At 44.3% G+C, this 18,190-nt stretch overlaps 1 protein-coding gene across 1 annotated transcript; it reads left to right on the top strand.

Moving 5' to 3' along the window:
* The first annotated feature begins 3,849 nt into the window (after window positions 1–3,849).
* On the top strand, window positions 3,850–5,812 carry LOC121843251 (peptide YY-like). The gene is made up of 4 exons (XM_042312837.1): window positions 3,850–4,446; window positions 4,808–4,989; window positions 5,237–5,326; window positions 5,617–5,812. The coding sequence occupies exons 1-4, from the start codon at window positions 4,297–4,299 to the stop codon at window positions 5,642–5,644; spliced, it is 450 nt and encodes a 149-aa protein (XP_042168771.1). The 5' UTR covers window positions 3,850–4,296; the 3' UTR covers window positions 5,645–5,812.
* Window positions 5,813–18,190: the final 12,378 nt, after the last annotated feature.

Here is an 18,190-nt window from a genome sequence, read left to right as displayed (position 1 = left end):
GGTTCTAAGACGTTAGTTAGAGTTTTTGCTGCTGTGTACTCTTTAACACTAGTTCTGTGCTCTGTTGCTGACTGTCTCCTGACTTGCCTGATCGGGATGTTGTCAGCATCAATCTACTGTAAAATCTCTGAAAATCCCTTGGAAAACGCTCCCCTGAGAAAATTGTTATCATTACATGTTTTCTCACCCTTCACTGGTTGAAAACTATGGTCAGATTTTTGTGCCCCCCTACGTGCCCCTATTTTCCAGAACTGCGGGTTGATGGTTTTGCACTCTCTAAATGTCCTTTGATTTGGAGAGATTCATTAGAAGTGGAGCTTTTTTTGTTGTCTATTTTCCATCTGTCAAAACACAATGTTCATATTGTATTTTTGCCTCATTCTCATCATTTAATTTCATATCCTCATCATTTAATTTCATATCCTCATTTAATTTCATATCCTCATCATTTAATTTCATATCCTCATTTAATTTCATATCCTCATCATTTAATTTCATATCCAAACTGCTGGAGTAAAAATACTAAAGATGTTTTGCTTCAATGCCTCATTCCATATGGAGCCAGATGTGTATATGGGCTTGTCCTTATCTGGGGATGACTTCCTTAATCTTTGTTGTTCTGATGTGGAACATCAGGCTTCCATGAGAGAGAACTACTGCTGCCCATCTTCTGCCTGTCTGGGAGGGTTTTCCATGACAGTTAATGGCTCATCAATTTGGGGAGGATCTGTAAGAGTGGTGTCACTGGTTGGAGAATGACCTGTCTGCATTAGGGCTTGTGAGAGATTTATCCAGAGGTCTTCTTTTCCTTCAGGACTGGTGGTGGTCTATCCTTTTGAGGAGACTTGCCTTGAAATTGATAAATTATTCCTGAGAAATAATGGCTGTCCATTGGGAGTGGTTCTTTACAAAACCTTACCTAACTATAATTTGATTCCCTTTTGCCTAATGGGTGGCTGTTTGAATCTTATGTGGTAGAGTCGCTATTTTACATATGGTCAACTTTGAACTTGTCCCAAGTAATGGCTGTTACAGTTTAGCAGATGCTCTTATCCAGAGCAATTAGGATTAAGTTCCTTGCTCAAGGGTACATTGACAGATTCTTCACCTAGTCTGCTTAGAGATTCGAAATCCAGCGATCTTTCGGGTTACTGGCCCAATGCTCTTAACCGCTAGGCTACCTGCTGCCCTGTTGGTGTATGTAGGAGTCTCAGGACGTTGTTGTGATTCAGTGTTTGGAAGAGGCACTATCCCCCTGAAAGATGCCCCGTTCTAATAAACTTCACTTTGTAATAGGAAGGGCTGATGGAGGAAGATGAACAGACAGTTCAGGTAAACACCACTTTTTACTGTTAGGACTTGTCTGTTTTAAAATACACTTCTCGTCCCCTTTAGTGTTTTAAACTAACAGAAATAAATTCTCATACACCAGAACCACTGGGACATATTTTTCATAAACACATTTGAATGCAAAATGAACAAATCAACCATCAGTCGATTGAAGATGAGCATCAGCAGTTTTCTTGAGGAAAACCCATTGAAGAGCTTGTCAGGCAAGCAGTTATCTCAAAGTGGGCACTCTTTTTAAATGAAACGTTAAAACTATAAATCCTCTTCAAGCCATTGTCCCTGCCTGGACTCTGGCAGTTGTACAGCAATCTCTCTTATGGACAGATCAATTTAGGTGACCAAGGGACTGGATGAAAAGCATGCTGTGATCGTATCTGTGATCACTGTGACCTCACTCACTCATGCCCTCCTGATGCTTTAGGTTACCACTCCGGTTAGTAATACTCTGCTATCCAGATTGGTGTCAGTGATAGTAAAATATCATACAGTCTGGGGTATAGCTGTAGACCGACTTGCCTCATCAAACTTATGTGATTTTTTTTACTATGCAAATTCTCTAAATAATGTTATGGTATGAACTGATGGGATCACTGGAAGTAATGAACCTGCTTTGCTGCTTTCTCTAGCTGCTTGGCATGCATCCAAAATGGCACCTTATTCCTTACATAGTGCACTACAATCAAATCAAATGTATTTATATAGCCCTTTGTACATCAGCTGATATCTCAAAGTGCTGTACAGAAACCCAGCCTAAAACCCCAAACAGCAAGCAATGCAGGTGTAGAAGCACGGTGGCTAGGAAAAACTCCCTAGAAAGGCCAAAACCTAGGAAGAAACCTAGAGAGGAACCAGGCTATGAGGGATGACCAGTCCTCTTCTGGCTGTGCCGGGTGGAGATTATAACAGAACATGGCCAAGGTGTTCAAATGTTCATAAATTCCCAGCAAGGTCAAATAATAATAATCACAGTAGTTGTCGAGGGTGCAGCAAGTCAGCACCTCAGGAGTAAATGTCAGTTGGCTTTTCATAGCCAATCATTAAGAGTATCTCTACCACTCCTGCTGTCTCTAGAGAGTTGAAAACAGCAGGTCTGGGACAGGTAGCACGTCCGGTGAATGGGTCAGGATTCCATAGCCGCAGGCAGAACAGTTGAAACTGGAGCAGCAGCATGGCCAGGTGGACTGGGAACAGCAAGGAGTCATCATGCCAGGTAGTCCTGAGGCATGGTCCCAGGGCTCAGGTCCTCCGAGATAGAGAGAGCATACTTAAATTCACACAGGACACCGGTTAAGACAGGAGAAGTACTCCAGATATAACAAACTGACCCTACCCCCCCGACACATAAACTACTGCAGCATAAATACTGGAGGCTGAGACAGGAGGGGTCAGGAGACACTGTGGCCCCATCCGATGATTCCCCGGACAAGGCCAAACAGGAAGGATATAACCCTACCGACTTTGCCAAAGCACAGCCCCCACACCACTAGAGGGATATCTTCAACCACCAACTTACCATCCTGAGACAAGGCCGAGTATAGCCCACAAAGATCTACAATGGCACCCTATTCCCTACATAGTGCACTACAATGGGAATAGTGTGCTATTTGGGACGCTAACTTGGAGTTGATCCTCCCTCCGACACGTCCATCAATATTTACGGTGAATTATAATTACTGAAGACCACAAGAGCAAAGCAGCTAAACTCTTCTTAATTGCTGAAGGCCACAAGGGCAAAGCAGCTAAACTCCTCTCCTGTCTGACTAGATGCAGGGAAGTCAATCATGTGAGTGAAAAGATGGGAGAATGTTCTAGCTCAGGAAATGTAATTGGTTTCTTCTGAGGTTTTTGCCGTATATTGATGACCATAAGATAAGTCTCTAAAGGATTGATTCACTGAATAGACTGGAGCCAACAATTATTACTTAGATTATTATAAAAGGCATGTACATACATTTCAGCTTTCCATTTTTAATTAACTTTTCTAAAAACATAATTCCACTTTAACATCATGGGCTATTGTGTGTGTGGATCAGCGACACAATCTAAATGTAATCCATTTTAATTTCGGGCTATACACAAAATGTAGAAAGTGCAGACTTTCTGAAGTATTCAGTACATGCTATCTGAATTCAGACCTATCTGAATTCAGACCTTTCTGAAGTATTCAGTACATGCTATCTGAATTCAGACCTTTCTGAAGTATTCAGTACATGCTATCTGAATTCAGACCTTTCTGAAGTATTCAGTACATGCTATCTGAATTCAGACCTTTCTGAAGTATTCAGTACATGCTATCTGAATTCAGACCTTTCTGAAGTATTCAGTACATGCTATCTGAATTCAGACCTTTCTGAAGTATTCAGTACATGCTATCTGAATTCAGACCTTTCTGAAGTATTCAGTACATGCTATCTGAATTCAGACCTTTCTGAAGTATTCAGTACATGCTATCTGAATTCAGACTTGAATCTGGGTCCATCCATATTCCAGAGAGCCTTTCAATGGAAGCTCATTATTCAGACATGGACTTGCACTGGCATTGCTTATCATAACATAAACTGCAGTTGTCAGAGGTCGATAGCATGGTTGAGCAAAGTTTAGTGACTCATTACAAATATTTAGTTTCCTATCGATGTAATGCTCTTAACAAGTTTGTCTATTCAAAGAGGATCATACTCGACCTACAGTTGATAAATGATTTATTCCGTGTGCGACATTCAATGTCCGTCCATACATTTGATTACACACCCAAATAAAAGGTGTAGATGACAATGACGCATTTCCTTACTTTAATTCTCAACATGTAATCAGTATTGTTCATGTCAAACACTGATGACTAGTTAAGTAGGCATATATATATATATATATCCTGGTTTAACGTTTGTCAAAGTGCTATATTACCCATCCCTGAACTCTTTCCCTTGCAGTCTGAGGTGAACATTACTTATGTGTTCTTTTGGGCACCCTCCCCTCCCCTCTCCTCCAAAATGCGCTCCCTGCCACAGATATAAAACTCACAGGATGCTTGCTGTCAAACACAGTTGCGAGCACAGAACAGTCATTCAACGAAACCATCTCCAGTCTTCACAAAATAAAGTGAGTAAAAAGCATTTTTCTGTCGCTGACTATTTGCCTTTTTATAGACTTCCAGGATGTTTGTAAAGTTGCTCTTGATTGAATTACTAAAGAAAATATTTGTCCTCATGGAAAACCTTGTTTTCTGCACATTCAAAATATCAGTTGGTTAAATATTTTTTCAGTTGGTTATTAAAGATGATGGAATATTATTTTGGATAACAAGGTGTTGTTGGCTTTATGGTTCATTTATAAGTTATTACGCACGGTAGCAAATCAAAATTAATTGCATTTTATTGGCTACAATATGAACTAAGGACAGGAGCGTAGTCACAGTGCATTTGTTTTCTAGTTTGTTTCTCTGCGCTTTTGTGTGGTTTAGATGCGCCCTAACGCAGCGATGTCTCTGGGTATGCTGGCCGTGTACTTGCTGATATGCATGTCCAATCTGATGGCCGCGTATCCATCCAAACCCGTCATTCCCGCAGAAGATGCGCCTGTGGAGGACTTCGCCAAATACTTCTCTGCACTCAGACACTACATCAACCAAATCACTCGACAGCGGTGAGTTCTTCATCTGGTGAGGGGGAGGTACATCACATGATGAAGATTATTATTTGGAGTAAACAATGAAATGAATACATGAAACACGATGTGCATTTGATCCCAGAAGATAACACTTGAAAAACACATTTCCAAAGTGGTTCTGATGCTTCTGTTTTGTTGCCTTTCACAAAATATCTGTATTTCATATAAGGTTTAACTTTCTAAATGTTTTCCTGTTTATTTGTACTCTTTACCTCTCTCTCAGGTATGGGAAAAGATCCAGCCCTGATATGGTGTTCTCTGACCTGCTACAGAGGGAGAGCACAGAGAGCGTCCCACTAGCAAGCTATGGAAGGTGGGTGTAAAAACATACAGAGGATACCGATATACCTGTCCTCAGAATGATCAGCTTTAGACATCATCTTTTTGGGGGTGGGGATTAGTAGCCTAGATCTAATCCATTCTTGTTTCATACTGTCAGAGATGCTGTTCCTCATAGTTTATTGGTCCACTATAACCTATAGGCTATAGTATATTGTGCATTTGAGAGTAACAGACACAGCAATAGTCAATTACTTATTAGTCAATGGACCAATATAATAATGGACCAACGTAAATGAACACTTTGCTTGTTTCTCCTGACAGATATGAGGATCTACCGTTGTGGTGGTGAAGCCAGTGTATTACGGACTTCCATACCAGTCCCTTTCAACAACACCACACTGCCTGTTTGTCACAGCACCACAACAACACCACACTGCCTGTTTGGTCACCGCACCACAACAACACCACACTGCCTGTTTGTCACAGCACCACAACAACACCACACTGCCTGTTTTGTCACAGCACCACAACAACACCACACTACCTGTTTGTCACAGCACCACAACAACACCACACTACCTGTTTGTCACAGCACCACAACAACACCACACTACCACACTGTTTTGTCACAGCACCACAACAACACCACACTACCTGTTTGTCACAGCACCACAACAACACCACACTGCCTGTTTGTCACCGACTCGACCTGGACTTTAATGGATATCTGCAGCCTGCATGCAACCACCTCCCTGTCTGTCTGTCATAGTAGAAGTGTCCTGTACATATGTTACTTTCTCCTTTTGTGCATCACACTGTGTACTGTAAACCAAAATAAACATTTACTGGTTGGATCAAATACATCATATAAAGTACCTTGGATCAATGTTTTAGAATGTGACTCTTTTAAAGTATATAAACAAGAAAATCCTAGGACTCCAGAATCAGAAAGTAAGCAAAGTGGTCTTTCTTAAAGAAAAACATTTCTAGTGTTTTTTATTTTTTTTTACACTTATTGGATACTAGTTGTTCCTGCCACAACCAGGACCAGGACCTACACCTAGAACCACTGCTGCACAGGGTTCTCTTTGTTCCCACAGGTTTTACTAAGATATACTGCCATCTTCTGGACTGGCCTTAGTACTCTGACACCATTATACTCCAGCTTGGACTGTAGCCTTCAAACAGCTGTCTGGAGTGAGAGGTGAGAATAACAATCGATTAATTCTGTCCATTATTTCAATGTGTAACAATCTTTCACTGGTCTGTGTGGATTTCGATTGTGTACTATCGTTCTATATAACAGCACCTTGCCTAACGTGAAAACAGATTTAAGGTGTAGAATCATTAAGTGGCCTGGGATCCCTATGGATCCCTGGTCGAAAGTAGTTCACTATGGAATAGGGTATGATTTGGGACACTGGCCTGGTTACCTCCAAAGGGACATGAGATAATGAGATCTGGTGCATGAACCCAGTTACCTAAACTCTGTCCTAAATGGCACCCTCTGTAGTGCACTATTTATCGCCTGGTAGGGTACCACTTGGGACTAAGTCCTGTTTTAGAAGATAGAACAGTCCCTGCATACTAATGGGTTCATTGTTCTAGAATGCTCAAATGTAACACAAGGTTATGTCCCAAATTGGCACCCTGTTCTCTATATTGTGGACTACTTTTGACCAGGGCTCAGTAGTGCACTATGTATGGAATAGGGTGCCAATTTGAGATGTAGACATACAGTAGGATTCTTTATGTTGACGGCCAGATAATCATGTCAGGTCATATGTAATGTCTTTGGCTGTACTGAATAAATAGGCCACTGCTGTCTCTGGTGTTTTAATGCTTATTTATTTCACAAGGAGTATGAATGTGTAACAGTGGCTAGTCATGTTGTGTAACTAACATAGGGCCTTTACGTTCCAAATGGCACCCTATTCCCTATATAGTGCTCTACTTTTGACCAGGACCCGTAGTGGGCTTTACTATATAGGGTGCCATTTGAGATGTTATGTGTGGGTTAAAACGGTTTGTGGAGCGCAGGAGACCCAGATGATCATAGTCGATGTCAAATGCAGAATCTATAATTTATGAAATAATTACTCCAATTTAAAACTATATGAACAGAAAAGAGCAAGTCTTAAGTTCTCACACCGATATCTGTAGTACGTTAAACGAGTGGGTGGGAACTACATGAACTAGCTCCTCGTCTCTAAAGTGGACTTCGAGATCAAGCGTCATTCGGCGGCATGTCTCCAGGACAGGAGTCGACTGTTGCGCGCAAGGAAAAGTAGCCTCGTCTGGGGTACAGGAGATCTATGGAGGCTTGAAAGTCTGACGGAAGGACACGGAGAACGTCAGGTAAAGTCATACATTTTTTTATGACCATCTTCTTCGAAACCGCATGAGGGGCTTAAGTGCCACGAAAAAGGGTTAAAATAGCGAAACGCAAGTCAGGTTAGCAATCCACTCACCATTCTGGCAACACTCGCTAGCTAGCTTACACTAGCTGGATCCAGTCAGGCTGGGACTCCGTTGATTGCTAGCAAGCTAATAATAACACGCTAGCTACCATTGCTAACCTAACAAAGAGCATATTTCTAGACTAGGTTTTAACTAGTTGACTAGCTAAGCCAGATATCCAGTTAGATTGTTTTGCCACAAGTTATGACGTGGAATTGTGCCAAATGTTTAATTGACCATAAAAGTGGTTGTATTTGCTTGATACCTAACGGGACAGTTTACTAATAAAGTTAACAAACCACTAGGAATGTGTCCCATGCGACCTCTCATCTGCTCGGTCTCCGCGGAACGGGAAACCAAAAATGTCTGCACGTGTTCCGCACCCCGCACAGGAAGCTAGCTGATAGTGTGTGTGCCTTACTCTAACGAGGTGTGTGTGCCTTACTCTAACGAGGTGTGTGTGCCTTACTCTAACGAGGTGTGTGTGCCTTACTCTAACGAGGGGTGAGTCCCAAATGGTGTTATTTGGAGTGTAGTAACTCGTGTGTTTGTGAGATATGTGTTGGCTTTCTGTAAGGTTCCACGTGTTGAGCTGTAAGAGTCAGACATTTTAGACACATTGAGAAAGAACACTTTCAGTGTCAACAATGGAGAGAGTAGTCGAATGTCTTGCTTTGCATGGATCGGCCTTTTTTAGTTGGCTATGTGTAGTTAGTTACCCTATACATTATTCTGTCAGTGCCGGCTTGCTCACACAAAGAGCCCATCAATTTCACCATGACTTGGACGTTTCCATTGCCGCAATGAATGATAAAACAGATCGTCCCATCTAACAACTTTGGATACCTCGTGGTGTCCCAAATGATACCCAATTCACTACATAGTACACTAGGTGGCCTGGTCAAACGTGGCGTCACTGTACAGGGAAAGGGTTCCAGGTGGGACAGATGTCTTTTTCTTTTTAATGCCTTTATTTGGGAGACGTGATCTGTTTTGGATCAACAGTAAAACACAGACCAGAAATGGTCATGCCGAATTTGGACTTCTTCCTGTAATTAGTGTTTTTTTGTTCTTCATTCCTGTGGTAGTGTTCAAATCCTTGTTTGCGTCTGAGGTTGAGCTATAAACATCTTTCATCTTTAAAAAGCCTTATGAAATGGTGTCTGTAAAGCTGAGGGGGCGGTCCAGGGGACAGACGGGTGGCTTATTCAATGGAGTACAGTAGTACGATCCTTCAGATAGGAAAGCATACTTTTCTATTGAAATGGTCTGTAACATTACACTGAAGCACTCTCCTGAATAAGGCTCTCTGGTCTGACAGTGAACCCCATTCATCCCTGTAGCCTGCTGCTTACTATATGGGGCGGCAGGGTAGCCTAGTGGTTAGAGCGTTGGACTAGTAACCGGAAGTTCATATCCCCGAGCTGACAAGGTACAAATCTGTCGTTCTGCCCCTGAACAGGCAGTTAACCCACTGTTCCTAGGCCGTCATTGAAAATAAGAATTTGTTCTTAACTGCCTTCCCCATGGTCCCTGGCTGGGTCCCTTCACCCGGGTACTTAGCTTGGTCCCTTTCCTTAGTTGAGTCCCTGGTCTGGTCCTTTCCCCCTGGTCCCTGGCTGGGATGCTGGTCTGGTCCTTTCCCCCGGTCCCTGGCTGGGACGCTGGTCTGGTCCTTTCCCCCTGGTCCCTGGCTGGGACGCTGGTCTGGCCCTTTCCCCCTGGTCCCTGGCTGGGACGCTGGCTGGCTTCAGGGTTTAATTGAGGTGTTGGAGAATCCAGAGAATTTCAGCCTCTGTGGGAATGCTACTGGCGAGAGCAGCAGTGTGTATCACACCCTGGTTGTCTCCCAAATGGCAAAGGGTGTTATTTGGGAGACAACCAGGGTGTGAATTCTGATTCCCTCTGAAGTGTGTAGTCAGTGTGTACTGCACTCATTCACTTCCCCTCACATACAGTGAAAAGGAATGGACTGGTGTGAACCTGGAGTCCTCAGTTGAAACAATAATGAAGTGCCCACCCGCCTCGGGTTTGTTCAGAAGCTGAGGGAAGGGATAAATGTAACCACTCTCAAATGCATAGACAGAGCTATGGATGCAAAGACTGACCATCCATGATATCAACATTATAGGTATTACCATGTTTTAAGGCTATACAGTGTTTGTTTCCATTTCCATTGTTTACAAACATTGGAGTTTATATTGTGTTCTGATGGGGTACAACAGTTGAACTAAGCTCATGAGACATAAGTTAGCCTATATTCTTCAAGAATCAATGTGTATATAGCATTCATTTAGAAGTCAACAAATTAATGTAGCAACTAAGGATTCTAGCTTTAAGGAATATGGTTGAAAAAATCCCCTCTCAAATTCATGCTTAAACCCATCCAGTGCTTTAATTTAAACCCACATAAAAAAAATACTACAGTTTACTATGTAATACTATAATACTTACTATAGAATTCTGTAGTAAACCTTAGTATACTACATACTGTAGTAGTACAATTCCTTCGATCATGTGTAGTACATAGTATAGCATTGTGTAGTATAGTGTACAATGCTATAATAAATATTAAGGTATTATCCACACAAAAAAACACTAGTAAATACTACAGTATTTAATTTGCATATTCCCTGCCCATTCCCCCTCCCCCATATTACAATTTGTGCCACCCGTAAGTCAGAAACCTACATGACAAGTACAAACCATACAATGTGTTCCCTATGGTTATAGAAAAGAGCAGAAGCTCTGAAGTCCCCGTTCAGAACCCAGTCCTACCTATCTACAGGTTATCTGCTCTTTTAGTCTTTCTCCAGTATTTTTCCTCAAGGAGAAAGCTCCCCACTTCTGTCTCAAAGATAAACAAAAACACTTCAGTAAATACTACATACAGTAATGTCCCCAAAAACACTTCAGAAAATACTACAGTATTCTACAGTCTGGAAAAAACACTACAGTAATTACTGTTTCTATAATTTAAAAAAATACTACAGGCTGCAAAAACACTACAGTAATTACTTTTTCTCTATATAAAAATGTACTATAGTATTTATACTATAGTAAACTGTAAACACTACAGTATATATTAATGTTGGGCGATACCCTGATTTTCATACCATCATATTGATTCTGTACTGTTTACTATAGTAAACAGGGATTTATTTGACACAGATTTCTTGTAGTTAGTTATAAGCAGTGGTGCAGGCACTCACCCTCAGTCCAACGTGCGGGGGGTGAATGTATGTCCAGCGAGCGGGGGGGAATGTATGTCCAGCGGGGGGGGAATGTATGTCCAGCGAGCGGGGGGAATGTATGTCCAGCGTGCGGGGGAATGTATGTCCAGCGAGCGGGGGTGAATGTATGTCCAACGTGCGGGGGGTGAATGTATGTCCAGCGTGCGGGGGAATGTATGTCCAGCGAGCGGGGGTGAATGTATGTCCAGCGTGTCCAGCGTGCGGGGGGAATGTATGTCCAGCGAGCGGGGGGGAGTGTATGTCCAGCGTGCGGGGGGGAATGTATGTCCAGCGTGCGGGGGTGAATGTATGTCCAGCGGCGGGGTGAATGAATGTCCAGCGTGCGGGGTGAATGTATGTCCAGCGTGCGGGGGTGCCCCAAAATAAGTCATTTTTTAAACAGTATTGAAAATCACACTGTCGATATTTCGGAATACCCCGGTATATCGCCCAAGCCTAGTAGGATTTTTGCAACACTACAGTGAATACTACAGTATTCCTACCATAGTATACACTATAGTATTTCTTTCATGTGGAACCCACCAGGTGGAGTGAGTTAAGTACACACACCTCAGGGAGAAGGCCTGGGTAGAGAATCTGGACGGTTTCAATGTTGAACGCTTTCAATGCTACTGATCCCTGTGGTGATGAAAACCAACCTGACAAATATAGGCCACACAATGATACCAGGGACTTGGCAGCTCTGGAGTTGACTACTTGCACTCTTGACCTCTAGGGTAATCAACATAATCCGATTAATGCTTTTCAGTCTCTCCCCACCCAGACCGGTATGACCACATGACGTTCTTTGTCCAATCAGAAAGCACACACTAAGAGTGAGGAATGAAATCCCTCTGGAGTGGCAGTGATCTGACCAAATGGAAACTGTTGAACATTACAGCATGTTGTCTACAGCAAGACTAAAATGGTTGGACTATTGTCCTTTAAAGGTCGACGCAGCTATTTCAGATGAGTCACTCTGAAGGTATTTAAGTTGGAAAGCAAGCATTTCAGGTTAGCTAGCAATCCCGTATTATTGGGCATTGGGTAATAACAAGGTGTTGTCTCCCTGTGTTCCTTTTCAGGTTCTTCTGTGTTGCCACAGGCAGGCAGGGCACCAGATGACTGGTGTGTACTGGGAGTAGGGCTTTCAGTCGCTGCGCTGCATTGGAGCACAATTCACAGGTGAGTGTCAGAGGTTCACTTCCTACTTTAATACTTCCATTCTTCTGTCAGGTATGTCCACCTTTTTTAAATTTTTTACACTGATTGGTTAAACATGAATCTATGTTTGAAACAATGCTCCATTCATGATGATGTCTGAGTAACTAAGGTGTGAAGAGGGACAACAATGTGTCTGTTGTGGAAATGTCTTTTCTGCTGTGTGTGTGTGTGTCCGTCCATCTGGACAGCCCAGCCACAGCGTGTTTGATTAGGCCAGTTTGGACTCTCCTCTGGACAGTGGGGTTGGTTCGGCCGGTTTGTACTCTCCTCTGTCTGGACAGTGGGGTTGGTTAGGCCAGTTTGGACTCTCCTCTGGACAGTGGGGTTGGTTCGGCCGGTTTGTACTCTCCTCTGTCTGGACAGTGGGGTTGGTTAGGCCAGTTTGGACTCTCCTCTGGACAGTGGGGTTGGTTCGGCCAGTTTGTACTCTCCTCTGTCTGGACAGTGGGGTTGGTTCGGCCAGTTTGGTTTGGACTCTCCTCTGTCTGGACAGTGGGGTTGGTTAGGCCAGTTTGGACTCTCCTCTGTCTGGACAGTGGGGTTGGTTAGGCCAGTGGGGTTGGTTGGTTAGGCCAGTTTGGACTCTCCTCTGTCTGGACAGTGGGGTTGGTTAGGCCAGTTTGGACTCTCCTCTGTCCGGACAGTGGGGTTGGTTAGGCCAGTTTGGACTCTCCTCTGTCCGGACAGTGGGGTTGGTTAGGCCAGTTTGGACTCTCCTCTGTCCGGACAGTGGGGTTGGTTAGGCCAGTTTGGACTCTCCTCTGTCCGGAGTTTGGACTTTGGACTCCTCTGTCTGGACAGTGGGGTTGGTTAGGCCAGTTTGGACTCTCCTCTGTCCGGACAGTGGGGTTGGTTAGGCCAGTTTGGACTCTCCTCTGTCCGGACAGTGGGGTTGGTTAGGCCAGTTTGGACTCTCCTCTGTCCGGACAGTGGGGTTGGTTAGGCCAGTTTGGACTCTCCTCTGTCTGGACAGTGGGGTTGGTTAGGCCAGTTTGGACTTTGGACTCTCTGTCCAGTGGGGTTGGTTAGGCCAGTTTGGACTCTCCTCTGTCCGGACAGTGGGGTTGGTTAGGCCAGTTTGGACTCTCCTCTGTCCACAGTGGGGTTGGTTAGGCCAGTTTGGACTCTCCTCTGTCCGGACAGTGGGGTTGGTTAGGCCAGTTTGGACTCTCTCTGTCCGGACAGTGGGGTTGGTTAGGCCAGTTTGGACTCTCCTCTGTCCGGACAGTGGGGTTGGTTACCAGTTTGGACTCTCCTCTGTCCGGACAGTGGGGTTGGTTAGGCCAGTTTGGACTCTCCTCTGTTGGGGTTGGTTAGGCCAGTTTGGACTCTCCTCTGTCCGGACAGTGGGGTTGGTAGGCCAGTTTGATGACAGTGGGGTTGGTTAAGTTTGGACTCTCCTCTGTCCGGACAGTGGGGTTGGTTAGGCCAGTTTGTACTATTTTGTCCGGACAGTTTATAGGCCAACTACTTCTGACCAGGGCTCATGGAGTGGGTTCCCTACCATTGGGGCCAGTTTGGACTCTCAGGTCTTCTCCACCAGCCTTTGAAACTAGTAAATGCTTTTGGGGCACAACCTTTATCCAGTGAAAAACATCTTCTCCACGACTTGTTGTTAACATCCTGGTTAGTAGCTGATGAAGTGGAAACCTTTTGATGTGGGTTCCCTACCCTCTCCAGCCTTCCAGGTGAGGGCAGACAGACTGGTTTTGATGTGGGTTCCCTACCCTCTCCAGCCTTCCAGGTCAGGGCAGACAGACTGGTTTTGATGTGGGTTCCCTACCCTCTCCAGCCTTCCAGGTCAGGGCAGACAGACTGGTTTTGATGTGGGTTCCCTACCCTCTCCAGCCTTCCAGGTCAGGGCAGACAGACTGGTTTTGATGTGGGTTCCCTACCCTCTCCAGCCTTCCAGGTCAGGGCAGACAGACTGGTTTTGATGTGGGTTCCCTACCCTCTCCAGCCTTCCAGGTCAGGGCAGACAGACTGGTTTTGATGTGGGTTCCCTACCCTCTCCAGCCTTCCAGGTCAGGGCAGACAGACTGGTTTTGATGTGGGTTCCCTACCCTCTCCAGCCTTCCAGGTCAGGGCAGACAGACTGGTTTTGATGTGGGTTCCCTACCCTCTCCAGCCTTCCAGGTCAGGGCAGACAGACTGGTTTTGATGTGGGTTCCCTACCCTCTCCAGCCTTCCAGGTCAGGGCAGACAGACTGGTTTTGATGTGGGTTCCCTACCCTCTCCAGCCTTCCAGGTCAGGGCAGACAGACTGGTTTTGATGTGGGGTGAAGTTGCCCTTAGACACTGATCTTGGGACAGTTTAGCATTTTCCCCACTAATGGTTACGGTTAGGATTGGAGGCGGAGAAGCCTATCATAGATCTGTACCTAGGGGAAAGTTCATCCTGTAGTGTTATTGTTCCATTCAAATGTCTCTCAAAAACATATTATTTACAAGGTGTTATAATGGGCCGCTGTTGTTTGCATTGTGGCTACATGGGGTTTGTTTACATGTCAGATTGTTGTATAATACACCTGAGTATACCACACCTTAGGAACACCTGACCTAATATTGTGTCTCAAAGGATCATAGGGGTTTAAAGGGTGTGTCTCAGTCACCAGATCTCAACCCAATTTCAACACTTATGGAAGATTCTGGAGCGGCGCCTGAGACTGTGTTTTCCACCACCATCATCAATACACCAAATGATGGAATTTCTCATGGAAGAAGGGTGTCACATCCCTCGAATAGAGTTCCAGACACTTGTAGAATCTTTGCCTTGGTGCATTGAAGCTGTTCTGTTGGCTCGTGGTGCCCAATGCCCTATTTTGGGCTTTCCTTTATTCTGTTACCTCTGTTACTGTGTGCAAGTCAAAGTCCTTGTGATTTTGTCATGATGTTTCTTGTGAAGATTAGAACGTAGATCAGAGAAAGCTGTAAGTATAGGCTGTGACAAGCCTTGGTTTGAGTGTTTCATCAGTAACCACCTACAGGCTTGAATTGGGAAACGGTTTTGTTCTCTTATATAGTGAATGTTGGAGACATCTACCAGTGGGACCCGCCAATGTCTGTCCCAAATGGCACCCTATTCCCTATATAGTGCACTATGATGGGCCCTGGTCAAAAGTAGTGCACTATAAAGGGAATAGGATGCCATTTGGAACTTCTCCATTGTTTTAGCGAGTTGCTTGTTGGGGTTTTGGAAATGAAGGCTTTTCGTACTGAATCACTCCATTGATGGTCGCTTACTGCTCCAGTTGTTTCACCCTTGTTATGCCAGGTATTTTACATCAAGGCCCTACATTTGTGTTTGATTGGGATTTTTGGAATTTGTCACTGTGCACTCATTAATATCCAAATCAAATGTCGTTACCATAGAAGTTAAAATAGACAGTTTAAAGGGGTGTTTCATCAACATCCATCTTGAATTATACAAAGGGTGGGTCTAATCCTGAATGCTGGTTGGTTAAAACTGCATTCCACCTGGTGTGTATTCCATAAGTTACCACCGGCTAAATCTATGACTTTTTAAATTGAATCTGTTCTTTCTGACTACACAATCCACTGTTTCATCAGCCCAGCCAGGCAATTTATAAACTTGACCTCCACTATAAAAAGTATGTAGACATTATCTCGCGTTTCTTTTAGGCTAACATTTAGTTTACAACAGTGGGTATTTGTATAAACCTTGCTGTCTGTGTCTCCGACATTTGCAACATTTTGAATATTGAAACAATGTAATATCCAGCTGTCCCATAGTAATGAAGGAGTCGGGGCGAGACAGGAGGCAGCTTTTCTCAGCCAGTCGAAATCACGATTCAGCTGGCATCCATTGTTATGGTTTGTTCATTCTAAATGTTCTATTGCCATACTGGCTGGCAAAGTTCTTATCCCTTGCTTGCTAGCTAGCCAACTACGGATAACTTACAATCAGGTCAAACAGCAAAGGAGCTGCATTTGCATTTGTTTAAGCTGTTTTCTAGTGACATTTATTTGGATACAACCAATGTGCTAATGAGGCGTGATTTCACCTGGCATAGAAAATGTGTTCTCTTGTCAGGACACTGTTGTTCATAGGAACTAGGCAACAACACAATCACATCAAACTGAAGCTGGAAAGACTGGAAACTAGCTGCTCTTTGTTTCGTTTGACATTTTTTCAATTGACACTTCTTTGTATGCGTGTATATACACTGCTCAAAAAATAAAGGGAACACTTAAACAACACAATGTAACTCCAAGTCAATCACACTTCTGTGAAATCAAACTGTCCACTTAGGAAGCAACACTGATTGACAATACATTTCACATGCTGTTGTGCAAATGGAATAGACAACAGGTGGAAATTATAGGCAATTAGCAAGACACCCCCAATAAAGGAGTGGTTCTGCAGGTGGGGACCACAGACCACTTCTCAGTTCCTATGCTTCCTGGCTGATGTTTTGGTCACTTTTGAATGCTGGCGGTGCTTTCACTCTAGTGGTAGCATGAGACGGAGTCTACAACCCACACAAGTGGCTCAGGTAGTGCAGCTCATCCAGGATGGCACATCAATGCGAGCTGTGGCAAGAAGGTTTGATGTGCCTGTCAGCGTAGTGTCCAGAGCATGGAGGCGCTACCAGGAGACAGGCCAGTACATCAGGAGATGTGGAGGAGGCCGTAGGAGGGCAACAACCCAGCAGCAGGACCGCTACCTCCGCCTTTGTGCGAGGAGGAGCACTGCCAGAGCCCTGCATAATGACCTCCAGCAGGCCACAAATGTGCATGTGTCTGCTCAAACGGTCAGAAACAGACTCCATGAGGGCCCGACGTCCACAGGTGGGGGTTGTGCTTACAGCCCAACACAGTGCAGGACGCTTTTCATTTGCCAGAGAACACCAAGATTGGCAAATTCGCCACTGGCGCCCTGTGCTCTTCACAGATGAAAGCAGGTTCACACTGAGCACATGTGACAGAGTCTGGAGACGCCGTGGAGAACATTGTGCTGCCTGCAACATCCTCCAGCATGACCGGTTTGGCGGTGGGTCAGTCATGGTGTGGAATGGCATTTCTTTGGGGGGCTGCACAGCCCTCCATGTGCTCGTCAGAGGTAGCCTGACTTCCATTAGGTACCGAGATGAGATCCTCAGACCCCTTGTGGGACCATATGCTGGTGCGGTTGGCCCTGGGTTCCTCCTAATGCAAGACGATGCTAGACCTCATGTGGCTGGAGTGTGTCAGCAGTTCCTGCAAGAGGAAGGCATTGATGCTATGGACTGGCCCGCCCGTTCCCAAAACCTGAATCCAATTGAGCACATCTGGGACATCATGTCTCGCTCCATCCACCAATGCCACATTGCACCACAGACTGTTCAGGAGTTAGCGGATGCTTTAGTCCAGGTCTGGGAGGAGATCCCTCAGGAGACCATCCGCCACCTCATCAGGAGCATGCCCAGGCGTTGTAGGGAGGTCATAGAGACACGTGGAGGCCACACACACACTACTGAGCCCCATTTTGACTTGTTTTAAGGACATTACATCAAAGTTGGATCAGCCTGTAGTGTGGTTTTCCACTTTAATTTTGAGTGTGACTCCAAATCCAGACCAGATAAATTTGATTTCCATTGATAATTTTTGTGTGATTTTTGTTGTCAGCACATTCAACTATGTAAAGGGAAAAAGTATTTAATAAGAATATTTCATTCATTCAGATCTAGGATGTGTTATTTTAGTGTTCCCTTTATTTTTTTGAGCAGTGTATATATGTATGTAAAAATGATCCCAGCTGATTCATGATTTCAACTGGCTGAGAAATGCTGCCTGCCTCCCTGTTTGTCTCGTCCTGACTCGTTTATTACTATGGGACAGCTGGAGATCAAATTTGAATATTGAAAACATTTAGCAAATGTCAGAGAGACAGACAGACAAAGGTTTATACAAATCTCTGTTGTTGAAAACTAAATGTTAGTCTAAAAGAAATGGTAGATGACGTCTAGATGCTTTTT

This window comes from Oncorhynchus tshawytscha, unplaced genomic scaffold (assembly GCF_018296145.1).
Source record: "Oncorhynchus tshawytscha isolate Ot180627B unplaced genomic scaffold, Otsh_v2.0 Un_contig_7025_pilon_pilon, whole genome shotgun sequence".
Taxonomy (NCBI): Eukaryota; Metazoa; Chordata; class Actinopteri; order Salmoniformes; family Salmonidae; genus Oncorhynchus; species Oncorhynchus tshawytscha.
This window is presented reverse-complemented; position numbering and strand designations above follow the sequence as displayed.